Raw genomic sequence first — 18,614 nt, 5'->3', positions numbered from 1 at the left:
ATCTAGACTGTTCTCAGTGGTACCAGATGACAGAACAAGGAGTAATGGTCTCAAGTTGCAGTGGGGGAGGTTTAGGTTGGATATTAGGAAAAACTTTTTCACTAGGAGGGTGGTGAAGCACTGGAAAGGGTTACTTAGGGAGGTGGTAGAATCTCCTTCCTTAGAGGTTTTTAAGGTCAGGCTTGACAGAGCCCTGGCTGGGATAATTTAGTTGGGACTTGGTCCTGCTTTGAGCAGGGGTTGGACTAGATGACCTCCTGAGGTCCCTTCCAACCCTGATAGTCTATGATTCTATGACTATCCACGAACTACCTCCATTATCCTCTTTTTACAGTCGCTCCTTAAAACTCTTCTTTGCTGTGATGCCTACAATAAACTCGACAAAAGTTAGACTGCTGGTGTGCTGATATAAGTGCTTATCATGCTGACCAATGTGATCTTATTGTTTCCTTGTACCCCCCTGTCTATCTAACAATGTAAACTCTCTGGGGCAGGGACTGTCTTTTTATTCTGTTAGTGCCTAGTGTGATCCATGATTGGGGCTGTTAGCTGCTTCTGTAATACAAATAATGCTGATAAAAAGAACTGTTCAGCATTGAGCAATTTTGAAAATTTGCCCCTAATTTAGATACTGTGTATGGTAGCTGAGCTATTTTGAAGATGTGGCTCCAATTTTGAGCACTTTAGAATCAGAGACATTGAAAAACATATTCAAAATGCTAAGCATTGAAGTAGGGATGTCAGAATAGGATGTCAAAATGCAGTAGCTCAGCGGTTCTCAAACGTTAGTAACCCGAGGACCCCCATTTTGATTTAAAAAAATTTTGCAGACCCCCAGGCACCCCACTCAGCCCCAGACTCCACCCCCACGCCAGCCCTTCCCCTAAGGCCCCAACCCGGCCCCACCTCTTCCTGCCCTCACTCCACTCCTGCTCCTCTTCTTCCCTCTTTCTGCCCCCTCCCACGAGTGTGCCCTGTCCCTGCTCCTCCCCATCCCTCCCAGCGCCTGCTGCACAACTGGGAACCAAGGGAACTCCCAGGGGGCTTGTTGGCCCCACTGCTCAATCCTCCCTCTTCCTCCCTCAACTCGTACTCCTCCCTCCTAGTGCCTCCTGCACACTGGAGAACAGCTGTTCTGCAGCATTCAGCAGGCACTGAGAGGAAGGAGGAGGACTTGTTCAGCAGTGCCAGCAGTCTTGTCGCTGCTTCTCCCCCTCCCTCTCAGTGCCTCCTGCATGCTGCTGAACAGCTGTTCACCAGTGTGCAGGAGGCACTGAGAGGGGAGTTGATCAGCAGGGCCAGCAGACCCCTTGGAGTACTGTCGCAGACCCCAGTTTGAGAAATGCTGCAGTAGGTTATTGAAAGTGACATTGTTTCTTATAAAGTTAATTGAAGTACTGAAAAGCTTTTCTAAGTTCACATAGCTGGCTCAGCTAGTGTTCCAGTGTACCCAACAACCATATTACCAATTGTCACCCACAGTAATGGCTTCAGGATGGAAACCTATCCTGAGGATCATAGGGGGTCTGCAGGAGATGGGCTTTCCACTTTCAGAGCTCTGTAGAAACTGAGGTTTACAATAAATTCTACAGGTTGGCAGCCATAGTATCAGGGGAACTCTTTCAAGATCTGTGGAAGTGCTGGTGAAGTGGGAACATTAAGGATTTAAAGCTGTGTTTAAAGTTACTGCATTCCTACTGCATATCTTCAACCTCTCTCCTGCTGTTCCTGCAAGCTGGTGGAGTTCTTAAGTTATGCAGGGCTTTGCCCTCACCTCAAGCTGGGTTGGATGGACATGAAGAAAACCATGCAAAGGAAAAATACTTCATGGACCTCCAGAGGACGCTGTGTCCTTACGTGGTCTATGGTTCTAGGAGCTCCTCAGACACTCTGTCATGTAGACTTAAAGCACACAACCTTAAAAAAAATCCATAAGATAGCCTTCTGACTCACCCTGTAACTGTATTCAATGTATTCCTTTTTTCCTTCCATTCCTCTGCCTGGCCTATTCTTTCCAAGAGTGTCCATTCTAGTTATGATCAACTAAAGTTTTCAAGTTTTGGGAGCAGGCATGATGTACATGTGTGGATTGCAATTATATATTCTTCAGATATAAAAAATGCTATGTAAACAGGGCTGCCAAGGCACAATGCTGTAAAACTCAAAACCATAAAAATACAGGAAATACAGTTTAAAGCCATGTCCCTTCATAAATCACCTTATCCTTTATGAACACCCACAGACACTCACAAACAATACTTCAACAATTTTACCAGCGGTAAAAATCTGAAGTTGAACTAAACTCTAAGATTATTACAGAAGACAAGGGTATTAGTCCGGAGTTAATAGTGTTCAGTTATGCTTTTTTCTCCATTAATTTATTAATATTAGATACATACCTTAAATGAGTGTAGTGAAACACAATATGTGATTGGAAACGTCTACAATATTGTATTTTATGGCTTTACCATTTAAATTTTATTTTCATTTACAGTTGCTTTCCAGTAATTGAGTTCTCTTTCGCTCCAGGGAATAATTTTGATACAGGCCCTTAGAGGCCTCTGCACAGGGCGTAGACTCTCGGATTGGCAACCTCTTACGAAGGGATGGTGTGGCTTATGCCAAGGCATTTCCATGCAGGAAATGTTAGCTGGACCCTGTATGACTATGGAACTTGTAGTTGTACAGTGTATAAATTGGAACTTTCTTATAATTTGGGGAAAGCTAAAGATACTGTATTATAAAATTAAGCAAATAGCTGTTGAAATAGGATTATAAAAAAAGTGAAAATCCATTTTGTATTGTTAACACTTTCCCTCCCCTGGCGCTTTAATCTGTTGCTGCAAACCATTGAACTATTTTTCTTTGTCAGTGAATGTTGGTGTGAGGGAACGTCAATCATGCACAGTTACAGTGAGATAATCTTGTGTTTAATGTGTGAGAAAGGGTTTTTCACTCCTGGTAAATGTGATATAGTTAGAAATTATATATTGAATAGATTGATAACTTACCTACCACATCTGTTTGTTACACACTTGTCCTTTTATTTTGCACTGTAATAATGTAATGTTAAAATCAGTAGATGTGTATTATAAAAGAAACAAAAGAGGAAGAAGGAAATCCATAGAAGTAGATTAGTTCTTACTTTCTATACCAATGTCTTAGTTGAGTCACAGCTGAATGTTTTTAAATAAAAGTCAAATCTTCTTGTAAATACTGAATCGTTAGACTATATTTGGAGAACTTTTGTTACAGTCTCACAATACAGCCTCTTTAGAAATAATTACCGTACAAATTTCCATCATCTTTCTTATTGCATACAATGATAGAAATCAGATATGGAAAAAAACATTAGGTCAGCTGGTCTAGTCCTCTGCCAGTGAAGGATTGTTTTTTATGGTATACTACTTTTCAAAGCCCCAGGCAATGGCTTTGCCAGAGGGTGACTGACCCTTTAAGAGGTAAGGGGTCCCACCCCCCGTGACACAGTCAGCCTTCCTCCTGAGGCGGGGAAAATTAGTGTAGCCACATAACAGGAAAGTTATGTGGTTAAATCAGCTCATGTCTGGTGATAAAAGAGTAGACTACAGATAGGTAAAGTGGGGGAGAGGAGGCCAGCCTACTTTGCCTGTTTATCTAGGGGGAAGGGACAGAGTTGAGAGGGGACAGCTTGGAGAAGCTGAGTGAAGGTCACAGCTGGTTGGAGTTATCCCACACAGATCCCAGAAGGAGGGACTCCTTACCTAAAGAGGGAAACCTAGGCATGTTGGCAGCCCAGACCCCCTAGAAGAAGGGTTGTGGGACTCCTGACTCAAGGAGCAGAAATATACCTGAAGTATCACAAACAGATCCCAGAAAGACAACTATGGGATCTCTGAATCAAAGGGAAGAAGGGTTGGACTTGAGGGATGAAGGAACAGTGTGATACGTTGTAAGAAGCTCAATAAATGAGACCCCATCTAGGAATATCTTACTTTAAGTATTCTGGTCTGGGAGTGAGATTTTACAAGAGCCAGATGAAGGAGCTAAAGGCAGTACATCTGCAGGGCTGCATTATGCTCCAAGGGGGTGCCCTGAAATGGCCCTCTGGCTCAAGTTTATGTAAAATGACTTGAGAAGAATTATGTACCAGAAATACCTTTTTCAGATTTATCTCTGTTAATAAAATGCAAGTTAAATTTTTTTGACTTGTTTATTTAGTTTCATTATAAGAAAATGAGATTGGGGGTAAAAATTTTGAGACCCCCAATTTCAAAGGTGATTTAGGCACTTAGCCTATATCTCGTTGACGTGTAGTGAGACTTAGACTTCTAAGTGCATATGTCTTTTTTGAAAAAAATGGGACCTAGGCTTCTAAGTCACTTAGGCACTTCTGAAAATATTACCCTTGCTATCAGTCCTACATGAATGCAACACTATACTAAAATATGTGCAATTTGGAGCATGAAAAATCTGGTGTTACAGCGTGATTTCTTCCCAACCCCCTTTTAAATATCAAGACCAATCTGAACTTTTATTTTATTTTTTTAAATAGCTATAACCCTTTTTGTTGTGAACATATTTTTTAAAATGTAAACTGTTAATTAGTGTTATAGTCTCATGGTTATCTTTCTTAAAGATCCTGTGGCATAGGCGCTGGCTCCGTGGGTGCTCCAGGGCTGGAGCACCCACAGGGAAAAAATGATGGGTGCTGAGCACCCACCGGCATCTCCCCTATCAAAACCTCCCCCTCTCCCAGCGCCTCCTGCCCGCTGCAATCAGCTGTTTTGCCGTGTGCAAGGAGCCCTTGGGGTGGGGGGGGGGAGGAGCGAGAATGCAGTGTGCTCAAGGGAGGGGTGAAGTGGTGGCGGGCCTGGGTGTGGAACCTTAGGGGAAAGGGTGGAGTGGGAAAGTTGGCACCTATGTTGTTACAGCTGCTGAGGGCTGGCCTTCTGTGAAACCCATACACAGTTCACTTGATTTTTAAGAGGTCACCCCAAACCAGTTCACAGCTGTGGGTGGTGCCACGCGAGTTGTCACTGGTGGCAGCATGGTTGCTTCAAAAGTTCTCTTCCAGTCAGTTCCTGCATTCCAGTCAGCAATACCTGAAAAAGCCTCTGGCCTTGGAGTGGTGGAAAGTGCGGAGAAGTGAGAGGAAACCTGGTATACCAGACTAGCTACAGGATTGAGGTCAAGGGACACACATGAATTCTGGTCATTGCATGAATGCTGACATACTCTGTAGCCTGAGGGAAGCCATTTAACCTTTTGTTTGTTTCTCTGTCTAGAAAAAAAGAAATAACCCCCGTCTCACAGGGATAATGTAGTGATTAAAGTGTGTAAAGTTCCACGTGTACCTGATTCCCTTCTAACACTTCTATGAAGTTACAGGTCTGTCTCGTTGCAGTCGGCGTGTAAAGTGAAAATTGCATATAGTCAAAATTACATTGAGTGTAATGGTGGGCGGAATCACCCGCACTACAGAAACAATATTTAAATTGTTATTTTTCTCTTTTTTTGGTTTTGTTCTTGTTTTTGTGAACCACGTAAAGCTGAAATCGCGCATGTTAAATGCGCCTAAGATGCGATAGACCTGTAGTTCTGATTCTCACCAATGTGAGAGGAGAATCAGGTTCTGTAGGTGCTAACGTTCACCAGACTGGACACACATTTCTCCTGTAGCTATGGTTTTAAGCTCTGTTTAGCTGCTTATTTGCAGAATTGTTGGTAACTATGCATGGACCCTAGTGCAAGTAGCTGACTTCCATTTCTACATTAGGACCCAAGAACTTCTCTTCTTCCACTCTGTTTTTAATATAAAAATGATCAGTTAAGTTGGGAGAGAGATGGACAAAAAGAATTTCAAAACACTCGATACCCCCCCCCCCCATCAAATCCTTATGCTGGCCTTGTGGATAGCAATATGCACACAGAGGACAGGAACTGATAGAATTTGAGAGAGAAAGTTAGACCTTGTCTAGACAGTGTGTGACAATCTGTGGTGTAAATCTACAGCACACTAGCGTGCCACACACTAGCTGTCCATATGGACCCTGCTGCCTCACACTAGAAGTTCTCTGGTGCGCTTTAATCTAGTCCTGTTTCAAAGCAAAGTAGATTAACGTGCACTAGGGAACTTTAATGTGCAGTAGCAGGGCTCATAGGGACAGTTTGTATGTGGCACACTAATGTGCTGTGGATTTATACCCCAGCTGGCTGTGCACTAGCTAGTCATCTAGATAAGCCCTAGATGATAGAAGACTCTCACCCCTCCCTCCCAGTCCAACCAAAGATACCAAGGCTAGATTCAATGTAGTATAAAACAACTACAAAAACATTGGCTATAGATTAAAGGAAAAAGAACATTTTATTTTACTTCAGTTTAAGTGCGTATCTGAGTCTGTTCTTATGCTATGTGCTTGTAACTCAGGGCTGGCCATGGTGTTCTCCCTGTTGAGGCAGAAAAGGTTTCCAGGCCCTTGCCAGAAACCCTCCTTCACCCAGCAGCTGAGAAACGAAATTTAAGAACAGCCACATGGAGGAGAAGTGAGATGCCCCTCTGGAAGTGGACAGTAACCACCCTTCTCACCTGCCTCTAAAAACATCTCTGACAAAACTCCTGCTGCTGTTCATTGATTGTGCAATGTAGGAGCATAGTGCGAAGAGGCTTGATCATCTATTAACCCTGGGATTAGGAAAAAGAAGAGATCCTGAACACAACATTCCAAGGACATTCTGTACCCAGAGTTGACATACAAAAAGGATAGCAAAAGCCAGCCAAACAAACAGCTCTATATAAACCAGCTGATGAAAGGTAAGTTAAATAGCAATGTTGCATTGAAAATAGTAGGACAAGTTAAATTATATAAGTAGGTTACTGTTGGTTCAGAACTGGTGAATCAGGCCACATATAGCTAGGAAAATGAAATATTCAAGGCTTTTACAGCTTTGGAAGCCAGCTGTATTATTTATTTAATTCAGACCTACATTTGCCTTAAATTGGTAATATAGAGTCCTAAATTATGAATTTTCTCTTTAAAATCTGGTAAATTAAGTATTATTGGAGTAGTTAGTGTTACAAATTTTAAAACAGTTGTCAACAGCTGTATTCAAATACCATGGATTTACAGTGGACTGAACAGACCACACACAAATGTGTTCATAAGATGAACACTGAAATGGAACGCAGGAAGTTTGAAAAAGGAAATTAACAGGCTTCTGTGTCAAATCAACAACAAACATTTTAAGTTGTGTAGGGAAAAAAAAGGTAAAATGGAAGCAGTGGTGTTAAGGAAAAAAAGATACCAAAAAATTGGAGAAGTAAGAGAATGCCAAAGTTACCAGTTTGAATTTGGGAATCACAGAAAGTACAGGCAAAAATAATTTATTTAATTTGATAACAAATACATGTTATGTTCTATGGGAAAATTTGGGTTGGCTGGCTCATCAGGAGATGTCGACTACAATTTGTCAGCTGCTAACGCAATAACTTTGTGTAGAAATCCAGTCACTCTGTGTGCCTCGAGTGTTATTTCAGTGTGACCACTCTAAGCCCTCGTCCAGACTAACCCGCGGCATCGGCGGGTTAAAATCGATTGCTCGGGGATCGATATATCGCGTCTAGTCTGGACGCGGTGTATCGATCCCCGAGCGTGCTTACATCGATTCCGGAACTCCATCAATCCGAACGGAGTTCCGGAATCGACACGGAGAGCCGCGGACATCGATGCGGCGCCGTCCAGACTGGTGAGTACCTCGATTTTAGAAATTCGACTTCAGCTACGTTATTCTCGTAGCTGAAGTTGCGTATCTAAAATCGATTTTAATTCCTAGTCTGGACGTGGCCTAACTTGAGCTAGGCTAACTTTTGAGAGACGTTAACTCAAATGTATGTAGATAACTTTAGTTAATTCTGTAGTGAAGACGTAGCCAAAGCTATAACAAGTTTTTACTTTTTGACAAATCCATATTGTACCATTTTGTTGTTCTTCACCTGAAAGTAGTTGCCCATTGATACTTCAGTAAGCAACTGAGATACCAGTGCACAGAAATCTTGTTTTCCAAAAAGGCTAGCATTTCTATCAGTGCTGATAATGCAGTCTGCACACTGCACTGGCTTAGGGAGGGGTAGAACACAGACTTCTAACTAATCACTTTTTTAAAGATGGGTATGAGAATGTGAAGGACTAAAACATATCCAGATTCAGAAAACAACAGAGGAATGTATCTTCTAGTGTTTGATGCTATTTTAATTCAGCAGCATCTTGTAATGAAGTTAAATGATTTAAAGCTGTCTGCATTCTCAGTCGCTTCATCATTTTAAAATTGAGATCGGTACTGCCAATCATTGCAGTTTTGGCACTGGTTTGAATTCACAAGATGGCTTTGTGTAATTGCCAGATATTTGAAACTGCTACTTTGCAAAGTGAAAGCAGAATAAATCCAAATAACTTTCATTATTATAAATGTGTAGTATTTGGGGCGTGAACTAATGTGAATGAAATATTCCCAATGACTTTCATATTAAATATGAACTCTCACATTTCTGGTATACTGCAGTATGCAAGCCATATTAAAATATAAATCAGAACTCAAACAACTTTCACGTTTGTTTCTCCCCTTGTGTTAAAAGGCAGGAAAGGTTTATAATTTTCTAAACACTTTCTTCTCCACTACTCTGACCCTTTGGAGTCTCCTGTTTATTTGATCTGTTTAACTCCAATTCTCTTTCACAGTAGGCTTCTTATGGTTTGTCATCACTACTGGCTAAATTGGCGCTGTTGTGATTGATGCAGCAGGTCTAGAGAAGACATAAGTCGATGGCAGAACGCTCTCCCTTCAACTTCAGTACTCCACCTCCCCGAGAGGCACAAGCTATATCGACGGGACAGCATCTCCCATCGACATAGGGTGGAGTAGACACCACTGTAAGCCAAACTAAGCTACCTCAACTTAAGTTACATAGCTTATGTAACTTAACTAGTGTGACTTAGATTGACTTACCTTGTTATTGTACACCAGCCTTATACAGTTGATTGTTTTTCTGGTAAAGCAGGGTTAGCTTCCTTTGGAATCCTTCTGCAGTACTGTTAAAACTGCCAAGTGCTATCCTCCTGGAAACTGGACTAAAGGTGAGGAATGAAAAATTTCTAATTTTTGGACTCTTTCCCATGCTTCATATCACATTGTGCTATTAATGGCATTCTGCTAGGCAAGGTTTTGCATCAATTTAAAGTGCAGCAACATGTAAGATCACCAGTAATTTAAGGCTTTTCACCACAAATCAATATTTCAGATAATCTTTGTCTAAAATATTATTTCTTTGCTGGGACAATCCTTTTTCGGGGAAGAGTAGCCTGTAATAAGAATCCTGATGAATTTACATTTGGTGCTAACACAATGGAACCTACAAGCATGTGTGTGAGGAAACAAGTGGTTACTAAAATGCATTATTTTTCTGTTGAGCAATAAAATACAATGTACAAAATAAAATACAACACAGGATTCTAAGTGGTGATTCTTGAAATTTTGTTTTGTACATCAAATGTCAAAATAATATCAAAAGTTTAATGAATAAACTTAGTTGTGTACTAGTATGTATTACTTTAGTCACATGAGCTCCTTTAACAACTAGTGGTATAAAGATTCATACTGCTACCTGGTGCTTCCAATGCGGTGAAAGTGTCTTCATGCTGTTCCCAAAACAGATTCATGCCTTAACGGCACAAGAGCATCCAAAAATAGCATATGCCCTGTAAAGGGGGACAACTTTTACCATTCTGGCCTTTCTAATTTAAAATCTTATTAATTAAAGAGGCAAGTCATTTTGGACCAAAAATTTAATCTGCTTTCAAATTGTTGCAATCTAGTGGGGATTCCAGGAGAGAGAGGTAGTGGAACTATATAGAGGCAGAGAGACTATTTTTGGAGAGCTCCTATCACAAACAACCTTATCTTCTTCCTTTGCTATTCTGCATGCTCTCCCCTACCTCCTTCTACCTGTCCCATTATAAATATAACTACACCACTACCTCAATATAACGCCACCCAATATAACACGAATTTGGATATAAAGTGGTGTTATACTTTGATACACCTCTACTTTGATATAACGCTGTCCTTGGGAGCCAAAAAATCTTATCGCGTTATAGGTGAAACTGTGTTATATTGAACTTGCTTTGATCCACCGGAGTGTGCAGCCTTGCCCCCCTGGAACGCTGCTTTACCATGTTATATCCGAATTCGTGTTATATCAGGTGGCGTTGTACCGAGACAGCGGTGTACTACCACAGCGCAAATAAAAATATTTAAACGTCTGAGTAGAAAGCAAACATAAGAGCCTTTCAATCATTTAAACCACTCAAGCAGTTTTTCTGGATTTACTTCGTGTAAATTAGCCTCTTCCTTAAACTACCTACAATGAATTTTTATAAGGAAACAAAGTCTGGGTGGTTTCATTGTCAGTAAAGGCTAATGATTAAAAATTGTAGCAGCAACTTTGGAACTTTTTTCACATGTGATCCTAGCTGTATTCAGCTACCACATGCAACTCATTTTAAAGTCTGCAGGGTTTCCCTAGGAGAAGATGATAAAAACATGATTTCTTCCCCTTCCCTCTTGAAAATCATACGTTTCAGTGTTGCTGTGATAATTCTCAGATTTTACTTTTCAACAAGGAAATTAGCTTCAGTTGGGAATGACAGTATTGTACCATCTTTTCATACATTTGTTTCCTTGGCCAGTCCCATGTCTGAGAGCAGAGAATGCAGGACAGCTGAGTATTCCAGGCGTGAAGCATCTGTTCCTGTGAATAAAACTACTGCATGTGACTGGCAAGTACTTCTCATTGCAGCATATGCTAGTCGATAATATAGGACCTTTTTGTCCTAAGCAACGTGACTGACTATCCTCAGTTGAAAAGAAAAGGATATATATGAAATACTAGATAGCCAACTGAATTTTCAGGCTCATACTACTCTTTGGAATATTCACATTATAGTAAACTCCATTTTAATGTGATGTGTCCCTTGTAGAACTCTAATTAGGGACTTGTAGTGTAGCTGAAGACTGTATTATAGGTGAGGCTGGTAGGACTGCCAGTTAGTCAGGTTGTCCATTTCCCATTATAAGACCATATTTTCAGTTGCTTATAACATTGCCAAACTTTAACTTTTTGAGCTGAAATTTTCCATGATGGTTGTCTGCCTTGGGCTGGATTTTTCTTTTTAAAAACAAACATCAGTTCAGTTGTTTCCAAGACAAGGTTAGTGAAAATATGTTGTTTTCCCCATATTAAAAAAAATATTTGGAGGTTCTAAGAGCCCCGTTCATCAGAGAAGAGACTTCAAATTTGGCAAGGGGCGTTGGCTTTTGTGTCAGGGATATAACATTTGCTTTCCCCATGACAATCTGCTCCAATTTGACTGACTTCTAAACTTTTGAAAAATTGCAGTTCACACATTCAGTAAAAACTAATAAAACATTATCAGCTAAATTCTCTTGATGATTCTGTCCACACTGTGTACGCTCCAGCCCAGGCCCGAGCAGGACTTCCCCTGCAGTTGTAACTCTGGGCTGCTGTGAGCATTCCAGGCCCCTGTACTGAGGGCAGAGAGCCTGTGTTTCCTGTGCTCTTAAAGCCCCCCCCCCCCCCCCCCCCCGCAAGCTGCATGAAGGAGGAAGCTGTCTAATTCAAATGCACATGGGACAAGAGCCAGACCCGCAGGGGGAGGGAGAGTAGATTGAGACAAGGAGCTGAAAAGGAGAGACTGGAACTGGCTGGGAAAGGGGATGAGCTTGGGAGCTCAAAGTAGGAAATGGAGCCTAGGAGTCAGTATGTGAGAGGGAGACTGAGGTTGGATGAGGAGCCAAGGGCTGGTTGAACAAGACTTCTGGGACTGGGAGCTAGGGACAGAGACTGGGACTGGTTGGACATGGAAACTGGAAGACAGAGGAAGAGACTGGGACTAGATGAGCCAGGAGACTGGCAGCTGGAGGGAGGAGACTGGGATTGGCTGGGAAAAGAGACTGGAACTGGGAGGTGTTGGGTGGGGATGAGGGATTGAGATTGGATTAGAAGCTGGGGGGATATTAGGACTGGCTGGATAAAGAGACAGACTGAGAACCAGTGTGGTAGAGGGAAAGAGATGAGGGGGAGACAGATCTGACGAGCTGGAGCATGGAGGAGGTTTGGGACAAGGAGCCATAGAGGGAGATTGACTGGTGAGCCTGGAGAGGGAACGTGGATGATGAACCTGTGTGAGGGTGGAGCAGGTGGAGGTTAGGATGGTGGGGAGAGTCATGAGCCAGGAGGAGAGGAACTGGGACTGGCTCGGCAAGGAGACTGGAATGGAGAGTCTGAGGGAGTGAGATTAAGATTGGGATGGGGAGTTTAGAGGAACGAGACTACGACTTGCAGGGCACGGAGACTAGGACTGGAATGAGAAGCTTGAGAAGTGGAGATGAGGACTGGCTGGGTGTGGACAATGGGACTGGGATGAGACGCTAGGTTGGGGAAGAGATGGAACTGGGACAGGAACAGTTTGGAAGATGAGGTAGAAGGGGATCAAGCTTGGGGGGAAATGGGCAGAAGACACTGTGCCCACTAGACACACTTCCCTGCAGATCCTAGAATGGACTCAAGAAATTCCTGAGTCTCACTATTCTGCTGTTGTCAGCAGATATCTGTGAAGCCTCCTGGCAAAGTATCCTATCCACCTCTACTGCTGGCTTACATAGAGGACGACAGCCTCCTACTACTATCAGTTACTCAGCTTAAGTCTGCGTGGTGTATCTAAAGGTTCTCACCCTGCTGATGATCCATGTGGTTGTCAGTACAATATAACATGATGGAGTTTCTGTGTTTTCAATTTTTTTTAAACCTAGAGCATTATACACAAAAATAACCTAATGCTAAAAAGAAAATTATTAAGGTTCCCATGTCAAGCCCTTAAATTAGGAAATGCCAAAATTTAAGGCTGCCTGTGCAATGTTAATTTGGTCCTCTTGTGTATATGTATTATGATACAATCTTTCGTTATATTTTCATATCCTACTTTTTCCCACAGGACCCGTTTCCCATGCAGTGCACAGGGTTGACCTGATCTTGGGGTGAATCAGGGTCTTGTAGGTGGTCACTAATAATGTATTCCTCATTTTCTGGTGCTTGATGTGACTGGGTGCCGGGGAAGGGCCACAATGAAAGAGCCACAATGAGAGGGCCACCCACAGGGTAGACTGTAAGAAATAGGACAGACAATCCCCAAATCTGGTGGTTTGCTGTACAATTAGATTAATCAAACCCATAATGAAATAGCATGTGCAGTACCACACTGGTTAATCAGAAGTGAAAACCCTTTAGGTATTCCAGCCCTTGGCTCTCATCCAGGCAACACAATCTAATATAGTGAGAGGTTATTGAAAACTCATTTCACCTTATGTGAGGTTCTTTCTAATCGTAAAGGATCAGATGCACATCCCTGGGTCAGTATGAATCTCAGATCTTACCCAAATATCATGCTGCCAGTCAATCCTTAGTAAACTAACTAAAGATTTATTAAGAAAAGAAAAGAGTTATAAGAACATAAGAATGGCCTTACTGGGTCAGACCAAAGGTCCATCTAGCCCAGTATCCTGTCTTCTGACAGTAGCCAGTGCCAAGTGTCCCAGAGGGAATGAACAGAACAGGTAATCATCAAGTGATCCATCCCGTGTTGCTCATTCCTAGCTTCTGGCAAACAGAGGCTAGGGACACCATTCCTGCCCATCCTGGCTAAAAGCCACCGATGGACCTATTTTCCATGAATGTATTTAGTTCTGTTTTGAACACTGTTATGGTCTTGGCCTTCACAACACCTTCTGGCAAAGAATTCCACAGGTTGACTGTGTGATGTGTGAAGAAATACTTCATTTTATTTGTTTTAAACCTGCTGCCTATTAATTTCATTTGGTGACCCCTAGTTCTTGTGTTATGAGAAATAGTAAACAACACTTCCTTATCTACTTTCTCTACACCAGTCATGATTTTATAAACCTCAATCATATCTCCCCTTAGCTGTCTCTTTTTCAAGCTGAAAAGTCCCAATCTTATTAATCTGTCCTCATACAGAAGCCGTTCCATACCCGTAATCATTTTTGTTACCCTTTTCTGAACCTTTTCCAATTCATCTTTTTTTGAGATGGGGCGACCACATCTGCACACAATATTCAAGATGTGTGATAAATGGTTAATAGATCATATACATAAATATGATTGCAACTTCTTATATCAGGTTTGTAGCAGTGACGGAATAGATTGCTGGCTTGTAAAGTCTCTCTGTTAACTTCCAAACGATTGGAAGGTTCTCAGTCCATAGTTCAAGATTCTCCTTTTAGTTGTAAATCCACAGTCCAGAGAATTAGAGCAGGGAAGAGGCAACATGGAGATGCCTCAGGTGTCTTTTTATATCCTTTGCCCTATGCATGGAAATTTACTAACCCAAGATGGAGTCCAGAGTCACATGAGCATATGGCATGGTCCTACATATTTTGCTGAATTACAGGAGGTGGACATTGGCTCCTCGGTGTGTGAGGCATCCTCAGGAAGAGCTGTCTGGATGGGATGAGTTTCTTCAGTGGCTCATTGTAAGAGTGAAGTGTCCTTGGTAGGCCATCAACACATAGAATTTACATTAGGGCTAGACAGCTCTTTGAGGGGTGTCACCCAGGAATACAACACAGGTTTAAGAGGCAAGTACATAGCTGATATTCATAACTTCAGATAGAAAGAGGATACATGCATAAACAAAATAATCATATTTAGCAAATAATAACTTTTCCATTGACACTTTACATGACATTCTTTGTACAGGATTTGTTGGAATTGTATAACAGTGGTATCAACAATTATACAAATGGTCATCTTTCATATATATAGCATCATATTTGACTTGAGACACAGGGGTCTTATTTGCTGAAGTGCAGAGCAGTCCCAGATGCAGCTGACATCAGTGGGAACTATGCTTTGAACATAAAGTGCTATATAATGCTAAATCCTCTGAAAATGTAGTCCAAGGTGTCTCATATTGAACACCTAAAATTAGTGTGTACTCTGACCCTAATCTCTCTGTGCTTCAGTTCCCCATCTGTAAAATGGGGATAATATCTCACCTCCAATGTTCCTTCTAATTTTTGGCATCCATATGTGGAATTAATTTTGTGATGTGCACCAATATGGAGGTGGTGAGTGGTGGGGTTGGGGCCGAGGGTTTGGAGTGTGGAAGGGGGCTCAGGGCTGGGGCAGAGGGTTGGGGTGTGTGGGGGAGTAAGGGCTCGGGTTGGGGGTGTGGACTCTTGGGTGGGGCTAGGGATGAGCGGTTTCGGGTGCGGGGGTCTCAGGGCTAGGGTAGAGGGTTAGGGTGTGGAGGAGTGAGGGCTCTTGCTGGGGGTAGGGCTGGGGATGAGGGGTTTGGGGTGCCAGGAAAAGGCTCAGGGCTAGGGTAGAGGGTTGAGATGTGGGAGGATGAGGGCTCTGGGGTGGGGCTGGAGATGAGGGATTTGGGGTGTAGGAGGGGGCTTAGGGCTAGGGTAGAGGATTGGAGTGTGGAGGGATGAGGGCTCAGGTGGGGCTGCAGGCTCTGGGGTGGGGCCAGGGATGAGGAGTTTGGGGTGCAGGCTGCCCCAGGGCTGTGGCGGGGAGAGAGGACTCCCTCGAGCCTTCTCTCGCATCAGCCCTGGGCTGGAGGAGAGGTGCCTCTCCTTGCCTGTGTGGTCCTTGATAGCTGCGCAGCTTAGATGGAACTTAGCTCACCTCACAGGGTGCTGTGGAAATAAATAAATTAATGTTTGTGAAGCACTCGGATACTATAGTGATGAGCACCATAAGAAAGCCAGTGAAGAAAATAATTTTTCATAGTAGGGTTTGAATAAGGTGCAGTAAATAAGATCTGGGGTCACACGGTGAACAATGAGCAGAGAACAAACATTGAGTAGCTGCTCATTAAGTGAGCATCATCCATCAGGAGCACAGAACGAGGGCAGGAGTTCTGTTTAAATAGTATGTTTTGTAATTAAAGATTGTGTAATAATACATATGCAGAAGGGGGTCAATTTAATGTTGCACAGATAGCTTTCAAACAGACATTTCTGAACCTTTGAGTACTTGATTTTGCAACCTTATTGTTGATATTGCAACTTTAATGTTGTTTTTGTGTGTAATGTAATATTTATAGATACCACAGTGTTGCTGGGATTAATTATTTATAGGCTAGTTTACTTAGCAGTCTACCTTTATATGGGGTTCTCAGGATAAGGAATATCTTGAGTTTTTGAGCCCTTAGTGCCTATTTATGGTTTTATAATCAAGAGTAGTTTACTTCCAGTTTTGGAAATTTTATTTAATCTTATTGCTACCAAGCAGTTATAAACAATTTTGAGTTGGTTATAATATGAGAATGTTATTGCAGTATTAATCAGATTCTCATAAAGACATGCGTCTTTGTGGGCGAGCAAAAGAAATGCATTTAATAATTTTACAATTTTATGTTCTACAATTTAATGATTTTTTTAAAGTTCAGAGTTAATTATCCCAAAAGATCACTTGTCTATTAAACAATGCATCCTGTTGGTAGTAATCATTTCCTGGAATTGAAGGAGCTAAGATTACAGCTGCTTACATGTAGATGTTCAGTGCAAATTCTTCTCAGGAAATTCTTTGCTATGGAGCATAGTGTAGACCAGTATCATGGTAGTGTGCTTGAATTCATGTGTCCACATACCCGTGCGTCAACTTTAGTGTGTCCTTTTCACAAAATCACTTTCAAGGAAAAGTATGTTGGTGTTGTAAAAAGTATGTTCGTTCAACTAATTTAGATACTTCGCACTTGCTGACTTTCAACTGAGGTCCTCTTTAAAGATGTTTGTTCTGTTATTAATGAAAGTATAATATAGGCTTAGTATCATGAACTATATCTTTATGAAAATGATGATGATATACATAGAAAAAAGTACAAAAATCCTGTGGATGAAAGCTTTGAATTCCTAGATATCCAAATATTTTTGAAGTTTGTTGATCTTTTAATATTAATGCTAAAAGGAATATATATATTCAGAGAAGGCTAATGATAATTATCTAAGATTAAGAGATAATTTGGCATAGGATCAAGGTATTCATTTTCATCCTCTTTTACTGGATTTTTAAAATATCCTACTGTGATTCCCACAGGGGAGGATTGTGCATGTGCTGCTGCTCCTGTCAGCGTTTGTTTTCCCAGAAGCATTGGACAGGATCCTATCATTTTCACTCTACTGTAATGCTCTTTCTTGGTACTCTTTGCTAAATGTGGTGTGCAGAGGCAGCAATAGGTGTGATACTGGGGACAAGATAGTAGTCCCAATGGATTAGATTTGTGGAAGAGCGGAGACAAAAAGAAAATGGAATGGGCTATTCCATAGGTGGCACGTGATTCTTTCATTTGGGGTGACTGGGCATGAGCCCTGGAAGCTCCCTAAAAATGTGGGTGGGGGCACTGGTGCCTGGACCATGACCCCAGCTCCCACTTCACCCTTGCTCAGCCTCTTCCCTCCCAAAGCCCCTCCCATGCTCTGCCTCAAGGCCCTGCTCCTGCTTGGCCTCTTATCCTGAGGTCTTACCCTCACTTTACCTCTTCTTGCCCCTGCTCCCCAAGGCGGAGAGGAGTGAGCGGCAGGAAGCCCCAGGGGGAAATGGTGAAGCAAGGGCGGAGCCTCGGGGCAGAGTGAGGGCAGGTCAATGGTCTGGGTGCCAGTGGTCTCCCACTTACGACGAGTTTCCAGCGGCAGTGCTCCAAAGGTGGCAGGCCAGCATGCCTCCAAAGGGAGGCACACTGCATTTGGCATTTCTTGACTGTGTGGGAAGGCTTAGCCTCCCAGAGCCTCCTATGCCCGCCGCCCATGGGTGATGAATACACAATATTGGACTGGACTGATAGTCCAGTGGGAGCCCATCAGCGTTCAGCTTGATTTAGCTCCTGATGCCAAAAGGATCTGGAAGTAATTAAATGATAATACACTTAGCCCTGGCAAAAGGATGTGTACCATGTCGCTACCGAGCAATCATAACAGGTAGGCTGGAGAAGCCTCCCAACTGATGCACACTGTGCATTGGAATAATTTGTATTATGTACCTGTAAAGTTTCAGAAATCTACATTTTTTTTAATGCACTTAGTAATGTTTTTCTTTTGTTGTCATCATATTAACCTTGGGGTAGACCTTAGCTTTGTTTGTGACTGTGGGATTACAGGTTAAAGGATAGATGTTCATATGCCAAGAACAAAATAGTCTTGAATGTTGGCTTTTGAAAGACCTAAATCACCCTTTCTATGCAAGACCTAGTGGGCTGATTATGATGTATGCATATATGCAGACATTTTTATAAAAAATTGGTTACAATCTAGACATTGATTTTCCTGTGTTCTTTTCTTCTCAAGCTACCCAGAGTGAGGAGCGGTTGTGTGCATTTAAGGACCCATATCAACAGGACCATGGAATCAGTGAGAATCGAATCTCTCAGGAGAATGGCACAATTTTATGTGTGAAAGGCACCTCCTGCTATGGACTTTGGGAAAAAACACGAGAAGGAGACATACATCTTGTAAAACAAGGTAAGTAACAGTTAATC

At 42.2% G+C, this 18,614-nt stretch overlaps 1 protein-coding gene across 1 annotated transcript in view; it reads left to right on the top strand.

The window, feature by feature from the left end:
* Nucleotides 1–18,614, top strand: part of BMPR2 (bone morphogenetic protein receptor type 2) — a 185,945-nt gene that overhangs the window by 85,164 nt on the left and 82,167 nt on the right. Inside the window, 1 exon segment of the mRNA XM_030579776.1 lies at nt 18,424–18,597. Coding sequence (XP_030435636.1) covers nt 18,424–18,597 — 174 coding nt within the window.

The sequence above is a fragment of the Gopherus evgoodei genome, chromosome 11 (assembly GCF_007399415.2).
Source record: "Gopherus evgoodei ecotype Sinaloan lineage chromosome 11, rGopEvg1_v1.p, whole genome shotgun sequence".
Lineage (NCBI taxonomy): Eukaryota > Metazoa > Chordata > Testudines > Testudinidae > Gopherus > Gopherus evgoodei.
This window is presented reverse-complemented; position numbering and strand designations above follow the sequence as displayed.